General features: G+C 39.7%; 1 protein-coding gene across 3 annotated transcripts in view; it reads right to left on the reverse strand.

The window, feature by feature from the left end:
- The window catches only part of slc38a3b (solute carrier family 38 member 3b), a 30,270-nt gene that overhangs the window by 6,924 nt on the left and 7,990 nt on the right, over window positions 1-15,356 (reverse strand). For 2 of the 3 annotated variants that reach the window (XM_017408395.3, XM_037975476.1), the window contains exons 2-10: window positions 14,218-14,383; window positions 13,874-13,894; window positions 13,630-13,711; window positions 12,501-12,616; window positions 6,730-6,803; window positions 6,169-6,261; window positions 4,661-4,742; window positions 1,005-1,087; window positions 90-148 (exon numbers count right to left, since the gene is read on the reverse strand). In XM_017408395.3, coding sequence (XP_017263884.1) covers window positions 90-148; window positions 1,005-1,087; window positions 4,661-4,742; window positions 6,169-6,261; window positions 6,730-6,803; window positions 12,501-12,616; window positions 13,630-13,711; window positions 13,874-13,894; window positions 14,218-14,321 — 714 coding nt within the window. In that variant the 5' untranslated portion in view covers window positions 14,322-14,383. The remainder of the gene's footprint in view (window positions 1-89; window positions 149-1,004; window positions 1,088-4,660; window positions 4,743-6,168; window positions 6,262-6,729; window positions 6,804-12,500; window positions 12,617-13,629; window positions 13,712-13,873; window positions 13,895-14,217; window positions 14,384-15,356) is intronic. The other variant, XM_017408396.3, reaches the window with a different exon arrangement.

Genomic DNA, 15,356 nt, shown 5'->3' on the forward strand with positions numbered 1-15,356 from the left:
GGGGAGGGGGGGGGGAATAAAATGTCCGAATAAATCAGGCTCTCTGTAAAAAATGAGTGCAATAAGAAGAGAGAGCTGGACCAACTTACAGCAGTGAGAAAGAACACCATGCAGCTGAGAGAGAAGCCGCTGGTGTAGCCGAGGTAACCTGAAAATCAAACCACGGGGACAGTCAGCATTAGCACACCTCGAACTCAACTGTTACAACACAAGAAAACACATCTTTTTGTAAGAATTAAATAAAATTAAAAAAAAAAAAGATCCAGCTGAACGACCTCACAGCACTCTGAGCGCAGAAACAACATGTTTACAGTGTGCGATAATGAGCGGATTATTCTGGACATGAAGCTGCAGTTTTCTCAGGGGAAAATATTAGGACGAGTACCTGCTGCGCTCAGCGCCAGTGGTAGATTAAAAACACGCTAACTGTTTCATTTTAATGTAACTTCTTCCTCAGTTTGTGACTATACAGGTCAGTTTAGTCGTTTTCTGTTATTTTACAAGTTATAAACATTTAAAACAAAAAACTTTTTGAGTATCTGTGAGGAAGGAAATATACTTCAGTTCATAGTCAGCCTGTCTTACAGTCACTTTCAGAACAGAGAAGCAGTTATTCGGGATTTCACTTTGCTGAAACAATGCAGAGCTGCACTGATGGCAGATAAGCTACCAGTCATTTGTTAAACTTGTGTCCAGTCCAAAAAAAAAAAGATCAGTGACTCTGGATCCTTATCAGTTTTATGTTTATCTTTTAAAACAAAGATTTTGCAGAAGTACAACGTGAATGTGCACCTTAAAAAAAATAAGATTTGCCATTATTTTGGAGGTCAAAGTTACTCGACCCATTCAAATTATTGACGAGATAGGTAAGTGTTTTAAGTTAACTTAACATCTTTTGCTTTCTTCTTGAATGCACGAATGATTTCCTGAGGTTTTGTTACTATTTCGCAACGGATACAATAGACCAAATAATAATGTTGCATAGCATCACTTTTATTACTCACCAAGCTGTTTCATTAAAGCAAGAGGCAGGATGATGCTGGCAGAGACCATGATGACCAGGTAGTTTCCATTCAAGTACCACAGACTGTTTGAGGAAAAAAAAAACTAATTTACTTTGGTGAGCTCAGTATTTTAAACACTTAAACACTCTGTCCACACACTACACAGAGAGATGGAAAAAAACAGAAACAGACATAAAAATAGAGAAGAATGTGTAGGATGGTGGAAAACTGTTTATTTTAGTTTCTGAAAGTTAAGTGGTCTGAGAGTGTGTGTGGAGAGTGTGTGTGTGTGTGTGTCTGAGTGACACTAGGCTGGTAAAAATCTGCAGGTCCAAATGTTCGCCTGAAGGCAGTGTCTGCTTATGTTGCTCTCAACACAAGTACAGGAATAGAGTGTTATATAACTGGTTATTTATGAGACAGTTCACAGTTTCCGAAAAGGCCAGAACACGATGGAGCCAAAAGAACACAAAATATTCAGCAAGTGGGTTTAAGTCCTGACACCTGTCTCTCACTTTATTTATATCACGAATATTAAGAATGGAAGAACACATATGACCTCCTTTTTATGTTGCTGTATCATCATGGACCATGTGAGGGGTCCAGTTGTCCTGTGGATGTCCTTTAAAAATGATGGCCCTTCACACAACATAAACATGGTGTGTGTGTGTCTGTGTGTGTGCGTGCCCATGTGTGTACTCTGAACACATGTGGACGTGTTAGGGAAGCAACACGTTCACATGTCGGAAGTTTACTGCTGAGAACATGACAGGCTTCTGTTTTCGGTTGAACTACTTCTGTGGCTTTTTTTCAAATACAGAGTGAACTAAAGGTTTGTTTGGGTTTTTTTGTCTGATATTAATGTTTGAAGCAAATAAAAGTAAAATTTAAAGGTTGGTTTAATGTCATGTGAATAGACTTACTTCAGCGGTAATAACAGTGGAGCAAGTAACATCACAAGCAGATTAAATAAATTACTGTCAATCCGTTCAAGGACTATTGTCCCGTAAATCCCGCGTACAGAGAAGTCTTTATGTCTCACAGACCCTCTTTTTAAAGCTGCTAAGCTTGTTATTCTTGACTCTGAATGAAATCCAACCGGGGAGGATCAGCAGTCTGTTACAGATCTGCAGGCTTACAGTGATTTCTGAGACAAGCAGCATGCGTGTGTGTTGGGGTGTGTGTGTGTGTGTGTGCGTGGGTTTGAAGGAGTCCCTTGAAAGCAGAGGGAAGTCACGCAAATAACAGGTCACGTCTTCTTCAGCCTTTTGGTCAGTAGGTCATTTCAGCTGATCGGCTTTCACAAGCGAGAGTCACTGGAGACAAATTATGTCCATTCTAGCCTGGAGTTCAATTCAAAGTCAAGTTCTTGAGAGCAGGTCTGAGTTATATTTAGGCCTTCATTGATAGATAGTATGTTTTTAAAGAGATAGTTCAAACCTTCTGAAGTGAGTTTCTGTAAAACGTTTATGAACAATCAACATCTTACCTGTTATAAATAGCTCTTTGAATGATATCAGTTTGGAGAAATTTATTTCTAACCGAATTAACGAGCTAGTCCCATGAATGTCACAGTGGCTCATGCAAATTCTTATTTCTAAACGTTCGCATTACCATCAGTTTCCCTTTGCACAGTTATTCTTGCTGAAAGATTATGATTAACTTAAACGAGATACAGCCATGGCGATCGTCACTTGCAAAAAAAAAACATTGCATTCTATGTAATTAACCACGTAATGTGAAACTAATGGCATTGGAAATGTTTCTACAATACCAATTGCATAAACCGCTATGAAGTTTTTGAGACTGGAGTTGTTTTAAGATGGCAGCAATCCACCTTGGTTTTGGCCCCGAATTGGCTAGCCAGTTAGCTTGTTTTTCTCACCAAATTGAGGCTGATCAAAGAGAAATCTTCAGCAGGTGATAGATTGACTGCTCATAATGTTTTCTGCAGAGCTTATTTAAAAAACTAATAATTAACTACTCCTTTAATTCTGATTTTTATCTAAAAGTAAAATCAGCTCCTGCTAAATCTCGGTCACTTCCAAACATCCAATCCTTCTTTGTGTGCTAAACTTTGCAGCAAATCTCATAGTTTTCACCTGTTAATCCTCAGAATGATCACATAACTATTATGTCCATCTGAATGTTCTGCCAGCAACTGAATCAAGTCATGCCAAGACTTCAGAGTCTGCCCACTGGCCGCACGTCACTGCAGTCTATTTACAGAGCCCCAGGTCATAAATAAAGCTGCTGCCCCGCTGCACACCTCTCATTCCTTTCAGTTCCTTTGACGCCACGGTTTTGGACAACGATGGGAGCGTTGAGTGGAAGCGAACAGTGAGAGCTGAGCCTGAGCTGACCGGTCCGTATGCTCACACTGGGAATCTGGCACCGGAATTTCGTACCACCTGCTGCTGTCATTTGAGTGTGTGTCTCTCTGTGTGTGTGTATCTGTGCGCACGACATACAGAGGAGTCATAACAACTAAACATCAATTTCAACTGTAACAAGATTGTTTCAAAGTCTTCATGTGTATCTAGACAGAATAAACAAGTCCGGGATAACACAGAGGCCACACCATCTGCTGTAAAGGTCCCTCTTGTCGCCAAAAAAGGACTCCCGAGTTTGGGCCTGATCTGATGCTGCTGTGTGATTGATAGTGTTTTAAATATAGTCTATCACAGTGCAAAACAAATCAGCAGAAAAGGATAAGTCCGGGCTATTGGGAATACTCAGACCTATTCAAGTGTTTTCTCAGAGGCATCAAACAAGTTGGGGGGGGCAGTAATTGGATATAGAGAGACTGATATAGTTTGCTGGGAATTCTGTGTTACTGAATATCAAGTCTTGAAGATGACTGGAACAACTGAAGGGTTAGCATTTCTTGAAGGAATTGCATATCGCCCACCACGTTTAATGCCAAAGTTTTACACTATTTTATGTTGAGAAATGACAGAGTTAGAGCTATTTTTGGTTAAACTTTAAAAATAACTTTCTGCACAATCTTATGCAATGTGATCTCACACAATCAGTTAGTGCTCAGAGTATAAGCTGAGGATGACTCTCAGCTACTACCACACCAGATTCTAGTTATAGCCAATTCCGTATTTGCTAAAATCGGTTTGCTGTGGCAGCCATTTTGAATTGGGTTGACTCCACGAAACACTGTCGCTCTTTCGTCCTCGCAGCAGGCGACAACAGTGCTGCTCTGCTCTTGTTGCAGCAGAGGAGGAGAGTATGATTCAAGTTCCTGCAGCACCTTTTGAGAAGAAGGCAGCTGGAATCCACACCAGTCCTTCCTGGTCTTATGAAGATTATCTGTGTCCTTAGCATGACTCTCTTGTAATGAGCACTTGCCTCCGCATGCTGACAACAATGAGAGTTTTTTCCCTCCTGCATGTGCATAAATAAACAGGTAACCAGCAGTCACAGAGCTCCTGCTGCTCAGCCAAATCCAAGCATTCTGTTTAATCACACCCCCACACTGACAGATTCAATATAGGGTGAAAACTGAAACACTCACTGCCCACATAATGCGTCAGGCCACTTGACCCACATGCAGTGTTTGTTAGCTGGGGTCAAGAACAAGCAGGACTCACATGCTTTTTCCTTGGCACCGGGACACTGACGTGGATAATGACATGCATACTCACTCAGAGTTGTGATCCGCCTTCAGGAAAGCTTGGATGACCAGCGGCAGCTCGGACTTAACAATGTACAGGTAGCTGGACATAGCTGTGAGGTGACAAAACACAGGAGAATCTAAACTGGGATGCAAAGCACACCTGAGAGCAAACCATGCTTGTATATCCATCAGAGACAAGCAAAGTCACGCCACGTAAGCACAAATTACATCATGTTTACAAGTGTTTCAGGGCGGCATCCACTGCTGAGGACACGGCATATCAAGTTCTCTGTGTTTAAACAGGAAGTTGAGTGTTTTGGTAGCCTGGCGGAGGGTACTTTTAGCTGCTCTGCTCATAAAAAGTGTTCATACCCAAGTCAAGAGGAGAGCGCTGAAAGTACTGATGTGCATTTCAAGCAAATATACAGTCTTGTGGACAAACATTGTCATGCTAACAAGTCAACGAAATCAGGACTTTTTCTTTCTTTTTTTACTGCCAAGCTAGGTTTAGTTATCCAGGTACAGATAACAGAATAAAAGCAGGTGGTACTGATAACTGTGTGCACAAACAAAACTCTTTTGAATGCCTTTTCCTTTACAAAATGTGTCACTTTTTATAAAGATCATGCAGTAACAATGTGTGTACATCGTGCAAATTGTGCATGTTTTTTTAGTGTATGAAAACCTGTTAAGAAGTGAAAACTTAAAAATAATGTGTTAAAGATAACAAAACAAAACTCCCACTTTAACAAAGCCTACATGTCAGACTATTATATTTTTGTTTGAATACATTAACACCCCCTGATATTAAAATGTCAAATTCCCCACTTACAGGCAGTTTTTATGACTAAGTGGTGATGAGTCATACTATGTTTTTGTTGTTAATGGTGGTGGGTGCTATAAAAGGCTGAAAGTGTGTGTAAGGGTTTACGCACAATAATGGCATTGCTAGTGCTGTTAGAGGATCTTGCCTTCCTTTTCCCTCTATTGAGATTTTTCTTTATCTTCAATACATTTATTACTTTTAGGTCTGGAACTTTAAACCATTACACACACACCCCACTACTAATTCTAAATATGTAAACGTGACATCCTTATTTTAATTTATTTGGTATTTCTGAACCACCTTGTGCTGAAACATTTTATAAAAATTAGATTCTTTCATTGAATTTTAACAATGTAACCAACAGTGCTGATGAATAGCTTAACGGTGATCCGTTGTTTCTTGTGTGGGTAGATCATGTTGTTCTTTTAGTACAAGAAGCTCTCTTTAATGCCATCTGCACAGAGAATACAGTCATTTACCAGCATGACTCCTGTTTGCTCGTAAAACTTCCCTACACCCCATATTTATGACTAAGAACAAGATCCAAAGTAAATCTACAGACTTATGTTGATACTGCCATCTGTTTGTGGGAGATTTGAAGTCAAACCCATCTAATGGAGCATAATTATTGCTTCAGGAGTTTGAAGACTATCAGTGTTTTTGCAAACACAACGTCACAAGAGAAATCACAAACAAATGTGGCTCCTCACCTCCAATGTTCTGCAGGGTGATCGCTATGCCAGCAGCCATTTTTCCAGGAGTACCAAAGGCCCTGTACCCCAGCCGCTCATAAGCTCGAATTCCTGTAAACGGATTACAAACAATACAGGTGGGTTACATCTGCCGGGAGGGCCCTCTAGGCAACACAATAAAAACACCTTCAAAAGATTAAAAAAGAAAATAATTTCATTTGTCATTTTCACAGCCTCAATATTTGTCTGGACATAAAGAAGCCACACATCAGTTTACAGAATAAAAACAAGTTTTATTACATTTTCTTCATATAATATCTTTGAGTTTTAAGGTTATACTGAGCAGAAAATAAATCATTTAAGTACAAAACAATATAGCATGTAAACAACAATTTAATATAACAGCCTAATTTTCCAATCCTTGGTCTTGTGAATACAGTCAAACCGGCATGTGGTGAAGAAGGTTTTAGTTTTGGTAAAATTTGTCTTTGCTATCCAACAACGAGTAAACTCTTTTTTTTACTTTTAGACATGATAACTGGTAGCTGGACTGTTTCATTATCATGACGCAAAACTTACCCACAATGCCAGATGATTTCAGCAGCAGATGAATGGAGTAACAAGATAAGACTGCAACTGCAGTCAGAAGAAACCTGGAGCACAGAACACAAATGAAAGTCATATAGCTGCATGATAAGCTGGTCAAATATAAGTCTCATTCTTGGATTTTGTTTGTTTTCTGTTTCTTTAAAACTGAGTAAGTTTAAGAAGACAAACTGCAACAAGTGATACAAATAGATAGTTTCCTAGACAATATTAGATATTTTAAAGCTGATTTTATTGTTTAAAATATTGCTTTTGTTGCTACAAAAAACAAAAACACCAACAAAAACATAATAATAAGAGTAAAAAATTAAGTCTGTTTTGCAAAAGACAAATACACTCCAGAGATGGTGATTAATTGTCCTACACATGCTGTTTCCCATAACCTTTTTGATTCCAGTTTAGCATTGTTCCTCCTACAGAGGCATAGAGGTCTGAGCACATTTGTGTAGGATTTTCAGGTCAACATTCCTGGTGGGTCATAGGGCTTACTTATCTATAACCTCTGTAAGACCCTATTCAAGCATGTTACATACAGTCTGGGATTATTACAGCCTCCTCAAAAGTGAAGCATTTTACATAACTGGTAAGCACAACAATCATAAAAGCATAATGGATTTGCTTTTATTGTGAAAAAAGAACAATGAGACCAACAATGTCATTGTCTTTTCTTTTTTTTTTTATTTGATTTTAAGCCCCTGGCTGCCTTTTTATTTTGCTAAGTCTTCCCAAAGTCACTTGTTAAATTTATTAAATTCTCCTTTTTCATTAAGCTTCAGTCAAAATAAGCCCAAAGATATGCAGTGACATTTTGTTTTGCAACTAAATTCATAATGTTACTGCCAAATGAGACACATTGTGTTGCTGCTGGGCAAATACAGTATGGAAGTTAAGAACCTTATGTCAAACAGCTGATCCCATCAACACAATGTAGAAAAGGTGCTAAATAATGTAGAAAGGCTGCAAGAAATAAGATAAATCTTTAATATTGAAAATAAAAAAATAACTATTTTGATCAGGTGATTATGTATTTGTTTAATACACTGACACTGAGGCCCAGCTTACATAATGCTGTTTTTAAGTGAAACTGTAACAATTTTGTTGCGTTTTGGCCATTTGCCTTCTTGACAACAGTAATGGGATTCTCTGACACCAAAACTTTTTAAAATCCAAGTCTCAGAGTGGAAGTTTTTCAAAACTCTCAGCATCGTTTCACGGGAAACTGCAACTTACGTGAAAGAAGCTATGTTCAAATATGTGCAGTATGGCTGACTTCTATTCTAGAGTTTCCTGAATCTTTTTAGATTTAGGAACCTGTTCAGATTTGTAATTTAAAGTAAAATGTATCAGCAACCCAATGTCAGTCCAAATGATTGTTCGTGTTTTTGCCATTTGGATGTAACTGTTCTCATGCTCGATACAGAAGTGTCTGCAGGCATGCGCGTGTTGTTGAAAAGCAAAAATCACACCACCGGCTACTGACCTACTATTGCAGGATCGGTCTCGTCTAAACGGAAATTGTGATCACAGCATTACTATGTGAATGTGTGACATTATTACAATGTTACCGGGAGATCGTTCACATGTAAGCCGAGCCACTCCTTTTCTGATTTGTGCTTTCTCTCCTTCTACATAAACACAGGCTAACGTGACTAAGACAAGTCATGGTTAGACAGTAGCAGTCTGTACAGAGCAGGGGAAGTAAACAACCTGTCCACATGCCTCACTGTGGTCTTTAGTTATTTTGAGCTGTGTCCTTTCTAGGACTTGTCTGTGGCAACTACAGAGGGAAAGAGGGCCTGAGAAAAGGGGGATGAATAGTAATGGGCATATGACAGCGTGCTATATATGCAAGTCATGTCAAGACTGGTTATAAATGAGCTGTTTGTATATTTGTACCACCAAAGCAGACGGTACTCTTAGTTTCTTTAGATGAGGAATCCTCACAAAATTCATTCAGGAGGCTCAGCATGTACTCACAGACTAACAGTCCCGGACTCTTTGCCTTTTGTCATCAGAGACTTTAACTAAGAGAACAATTTTTTAGGTTCTTGCAGAGAATACAGCTGCCTTGAGTGGTCCAGTGCAGTGCATGGAAGAGCATGATAGGTCTCTGTCAGTCATGTAGCATCTACTGTCTTTCTTCTCTTGTCTAGCACTTAATAAACTCTTTGTATTTGGGAAGTTCTTGAGTGAGGTTTGAGGGGAAGTTTTTTCATTTTTTCAAGGTGGTGAGAACAAGAACAAAGTTTGTTCTGACCAGGAGATTTCATACTTCATGAGAAACTCTAGCACAGAACTCCTGAGAAGTCCTTATAACAGGAAAGTCAACATTTTCTGCATTAACCACGGCCTCTTTGCATTTCTGACCATTCGCACAGTAGTTGTCGAACACCACTCAAGAAAAAACTTCTGCCCAGATGATGTGTTGAGAACTGGCTGCAAGAACTCCTAAACCAAGACTGTGAGAAAATAATGATGTCATTCTTTTCTCGCAGCCATGGGAGAGAGAACAATTTCCTTGGTTCTTGTGGAGTACGTGGCACCAGTTAGGCACTAAGGACTGGAATGTATTTCAATCTACCACCAGCAGTCTGGCTGAATACTGTGACCTCGTACATCAGCTTCTGCCAGGACAGCTTGATACCAACATGCACCAGGGTGAGTTTCAACAATGACGAACCTTGGTTCACATCTGAACTTAGATAGATGAGGCGACAGAAGGAGGAGGCGTACACAGAGAATCAAAGACCAGGTTTAGCAAGGTGGGGAGAAATGCTAAACGGCTGTATGCTAAGAAACTACAACAGCAGTTCTTAGCTAATGACTCTGCATCTGTATGGAAAGGGGTCAAGACAGACCAGCTACAAGCCCAAAGCCCCCCACTCTGTCCCAAACTTACACCTTGCGATTGACCTTAGACTTCTACTGCTGCTTTAAGAAAACCATCCCCCACCACTCTGTCCGCTGCCCCTCAAAACCTCCAGCTCTCTCCTTTCAACAGACTCCACCTCAACTCCTCCACCCATTTCAACCCCCCACCACTTCTCTCACTGTCCAGGAGAGGGATGTTAACAAGCTCTGCAAGAGGCAGAAGCCCCGCGAAGCTGCAGGACATGACTGTATGTCACCATCCTCCCTGGAGCACTGTACAGATCAGCTGTCTCCTGTGTTCACTGATATCTTCAATATCCCACTGGATGTATGCCATGTGGTAGTTGGTTCCAAGGCCTCGAGCAAGCCAAGAAACCAAAGAACAAAGGACTGAATGACTACAGACCTGTCACCCTGACCTCTGTAGTGATAAAGTCTTGATACTATTCAACAAAGACGTCAGACCTCCTCCTGGTTACCCTGCAGTTTGCCAAGCGAATTAACAGGTCTGTGGACGATGCTGTCAACACAGGGACGGCTGGTATAAGTGGGCTAATAGTGCTAAGCCCTCCCTGGTGTTTATAGACTGATGTAGTTACTATGGCGAACAAGATAAACATAAACAAGGTGGATTATCTTATTTATTTATTATTTTAATTTATTTATCACCTGTTTTACTTCCTGTCTCTGGGGGGAAAAACTTGAAATTAGGCAGTTGGAGACGGTTAGACCAAAGAATATTCAAAAAAGAAAAAGCAGCAAAACTGAAGTTTTTCTGTGACCTGGTTTCAGCGAAAGGACTGAATAACAGCAAGTGTAGCTAACAGATCTTTAATGAGGTGTTTATTAACCAGAAAAGTCATTGGAGTGAGCTTCTCTTTAAAAAAGGTAGGCTTCATTTAAAAAGAAAAATGCACTTTGCAATATTGCATGTCTTGTTTGATTTTATCTTATCAGTGTGATTAGTAATTGTGCCAAGGAGTGTGGTAAATTGTTATGCAAAGCTGTTTGACTGGGAAAAATCATCTGAAATAATTATAGTTGAAATCCTTAATGTAGGGGTATTAAGTTTTGGACAAATGACAGAGGCTCTATGTAAGCTTGGTTTTTGGTGGTGGTTTGTTTTATGGTTGTCTTTGTGCTGAAAAAGGACATAATGTCAATTTATAGTAGGTTTTCTTTATGTCAAATTTGTTAGTCCACGCTACAAATATCACCACCAGCCGCCACTGGTCCTGAACTGTATTCTTCAACACCTGGACTCCTCTGAATCCTACACCAGAATGCTGTTCAGCCTTTGAGCCAAATGGACCCGTAGTCATAAGGGCTTTTCTTCCTCTCTTCAGTTACGAGAGCTTCAGGAGGGTTACCAACATTATTCCAGTTTTGCTTTAAAACACGTTCTACAAGATGAATGTTGCAGCCCCAACCTGCAGGTGGATCTCAGACTTCCTGACTAACAGAAAGCAGCACCAGAACCCCTCAAGTCTATTTTCTTTCTCTGTTGCTCTTTTCTCTGTACACAAACAGCGAGACCTCCACCCACCAGTCTATCAAGATCCTGAAGTTTGCAAATGATACCACCCTCAGCAGACTCACCAATGAGAATGAGTCTGCCTGCAGGTGGGGGACTGAACTTCTGGTGGACTGGGGCAGACAGCAACCTGGAGCTAAATGCTTTAAAGAAAGCGGAAATGGGGGTTGACTTCATGAAGAACCCAGCACCACCCAAACCCATCACACTGTGCAACTCCACAGTAATATCTGTGGAGTCCTTCCGTTTTCTCGGCACCGTCCTCACCCAGGACCTCAGGTTGGGAGTTCAACGTGACAAAGACCATCACTTTTACTCAGCTGTCATTGAGTCCATCATCACCTCCTCCATCACCACATGGTATGCTGCAGGCACTGCCAAAGACAGGACCAGATCGCAGCGTATCATTCGCTCTGCCGAGAAGATGACCGGCTGCAATCTGCCCTCACCCAAAGACCTGTACACCTGCAGGTAAAGATCCTTGGTGATCCATCACACCCCAGACACAAACTGTTCACACTGCTCCCCTCTGACAGGAGACTAGAGTCAATCAAGACCAAAACTTCATGCCACAGGGTAAGCTTCTTCCCCACTACTGCTGGACTGCTGAACAGGAATCCCCATTTGCTCCCCACCCCCACCACGCCTACCAAAACACTTGCACATCCCTCCCCAATGTAACCTTGAACTGTCAGACTGCACTATTTGTCCTGCAAACAGACGACTATGCATTTTTGCTCTTCCTTGCATATACATGTTATCCTGTGCTGCTTATTTCCTTGTATCAATCTTTCTGCTTTTTTTTTTTCATTTGCATCCAACACCAACACCTCATATCTATACAACTAAGTTGTATAGCTAATTGACAATAAAACAGTCTGATTCTGAAATTAGGTTAGTGTAGCCAGGTTTACCTGATTTTGGCTAAATTAAGCTCGATGGCGAACTGACACCAAGAGACACCCCACTGCTTAAGATGTTGTACTGTACATATTATTTAAACTTAACAAAACCACAAAAGCAAAATGCTTTGAAGACTTATATGACTATTTTAGAAAATTGCCTTAGTTTAGCTAAACTCAGCAAATTGTAGCTACACAAAAATCAATGTTAATACTGGCAAACAGTTTTTAAAAGTAAATCTTTACAAGCTGCAGCCATAGTGTGGACAGTTAAAATCAGTAACTCCAGACAGACAAGAATAATAAAAAATAAGCATTTTTCATGACATTTTCAAACCTTTTTTTTTAACTCTGTTCTGCACATGCAGCATCTTGATCTAATTCTGTTGTTTGTGTTATATGAATGCTTTATATATAGCATGATATCATGTACTCACAAGAAGAGAAGTATGCCAGTATTGGCCATGGCATAAGCCAATCCAAGGATACCACTGCCCATAATAGCGTTGCCCAGATTGAAGACTGACATGCCAAAAGAGGTCTTTCCTTCAAACTGTGAATGAATTTGATGAAACAAAACAAGAACAGTCATCATAGGAGACAAGCACTTTCATCGAAAGGTGACACAATTTTCTAAAAGTTCAGATAAAATGTTTAGTATTTTTAGTATTTTCTATTAGCTGTCTTCCTTGCAGACAGTTTTAAGGGACCTTGTGGGAAATTTAGCATAACCTTACATTTTATCTGTCATGTGTGCATTAGAATTTTTTTTTAGTTGTGTAAACACAAATTATACTCAATAAATAACCCTAAAGAGAGCCAGTTACACGGGAAACTGAACTCAGGTTAGCACTCAGCAAACAGGTGAAAAATGCACGGCTGTCAGTTTTACTCCTAAATATCACAAATATAGATGCTGAAGTAACTCAAGGGCAAGCCAGGCACGGTTCAGAGATTAATGTTTGAGCTCATTTGAATCAGGCATAACTCAGTTGTTCTTCTTTATGTCATCTTTTGGTAAAGCACCTATGTGGCATTTAATAACAAATGGGAAATTAGAATTTCCCCTTTTAGTCATGTAAAGAATTAAACAGTAAAAATTCAAGCTTTGTAATTGGGACTAAAGCACTAAACAAAGTATTGGTACTACATTGTTAGCTCATTTCTTTCTGAAGTTAGATAAAATATACAACTTCTAGTAAAAATTTGCAGTTTATGGCAAAGCAACGGTTCGAGAGCAAAGGATGTTTGACGTCCCGTTACTGAGGCTCAGCGATAGCAGCAAAATTTGAAACTGAATTTGGGTGGAGAAGAGAGGGAAGAAATTGGATTTCTTCAAATCTGAAGTTTGACTATGACACACCTTCCATGTGCAAATCTAAACATTCTCATTGAATTAGAAATGTCAAAGTTATTAATAAATTAAACCTAAAACAAAGCGACAGGTAGTGTTCTGTCAGAGGTATGAAGCTGTTTGTGACTTCTCAAGCACAGACGCGGTTATTGTTCCTAACAACACGTTTGCATTGTACCGATAAATTTAAATATGTTGACTTTCTCACTTACATCAGTGAAACGTATAGGTTTCTTTCCATTTGCACTGGGCAAAAACTCCTCACTTTCCAGGCCTCCTTCGGCGTCATCATATCTAGGGGCAAAATTGTTTGACCATCAACTGACGGTTTCTTTATCCACCACTTAAAGTGTGCACATACTTGACAGCAGTGAATCATGTGCCTAATTTATTTGTTTATTAAGTAAACACAAATGTGCAGTTAAAAAGTCTCCACACAGTTTTCTGTCAACATACCTGAACGCTTCGGTGCCATTTCTTTAAGGAGCCATCAGGTGAGGTGAGCACAAAAACAAGGCAAACATGCATTTAAAGAAAGAGACATTTTGCACCAATAAGTCATACCTTATGTTGCTAACCACGTCCTACATGCTGCTCATTAATAAACATAAATAAAGAAGCCTGTTTCAGCTTTTGCAAGTGAAAAGGAAGACAAGTTTATTTGGTTTCCTGTGATTAGCCGAGGATGTGGTTTTCACATAAGCATAACGATAGAAAGACAAAAGGAATAAAGAGTAATAAAAAAGCTACATGCGGCAATAAAAAGAGGACAGTGGGGGGTGGAAACGAAGACTACTCACTGATCCTCTGCAAACAACGTCTTCATTGGCACACCCATGTCGTCTGCGAGGTCATGACTTTTCCCATTGGATAATATATTCATCTCTGACTGAGACGGCTCCATCGCTCCAGAAATACCAGGTTCCCTTTCGGCCTGGATGTGTTTTAATGGGATGTTTGGTGAATCTAAAAGGAAAAAAGTGTGAAAATTCGTCAGTAAGACAGGGTCCATTTCTGTCGGAGTCAACATTTAATAAACTAATTGGACACTCTGCACATACAAAACATATAAACTACCTTTTTTTTGTCAACAGGCTCATATTTTACCCCTTCAGAGAGTTTTTAAGTCTGCTTTTTTCTTCTCTAAACTAAGAAATGTGTTGGGAATAAGAAATATGAAATATTTCTGGAGCAAAAAAAAAAGGATGAAAATAACTTTTACTTTGACGAGCCAAAATGATTCCAATTGTTAAAGTTAAACCCACATAGTGAGATAGTTTCAGTCTGTCTCGCAGCATATTTTGCTTGCAACGAAATGGATAAAAGAAACTGTTGCTTCACTTTGCCCCTATTTTGTTTCTTGTTCGGACTTTTTTTTTTCCTGTCATGGCAACAACACAAACGCTAATGATCCGTCAAAACATAGACACAGATCGTATTGTTGATGTTTTGTGACTGTTTAATTACCCCAAAAAAGGGGACACAATTTGCAAACAGGAGCAGAGACACGAGGATGTGAAATATATGCAGCAGTGGCGACACACAGGGGAAAAAAATATATAAAAGAAGAGATTAAATGATAAAAAATTATTACAAAAATACACTATGTAAATCAAAATACCATAAAAAAAATTTTGAAACACAAAAAACATAATTAGGTAGAATAAAGTTGGTGGTAAACTATGTGGAAAATTACAGGGTGGTAATACATAATACAGGATGGTATGCTTATAAGGTACGTACCTGGTAAGTACCCTGTATGCATCAGCTATGTACCAGCTACATATATATATATATAAAAAAATTCCCTTCTCACCCTCCGCGGGTGGTCTTTGTTTCATCCTCTGAGCTCGGGTCCTCTACCAGAGGCCTGGGAGCTTGAGGGTTCTGCGCAGTATCTTGGCTGTGCCTAGAACTGCACATTTCTGGACTGAGATGT

Source organism: Kryptolebias marmoratus, linkage group LG4 (genome assembly GCF_001649575.2).
Source record: "Kryptolebias marmoratus isolate JLee-2015 linkage group LG4, ASM164957v2, whole genome shotgun sequence".
Taxonomy (NCBI): Eukaryota; Metazoa; Chordata; class Actinopteri; order Cyprinodontiformes; family Rivulidae; genus Kryptolebias; species Kryptolebias marmoratus.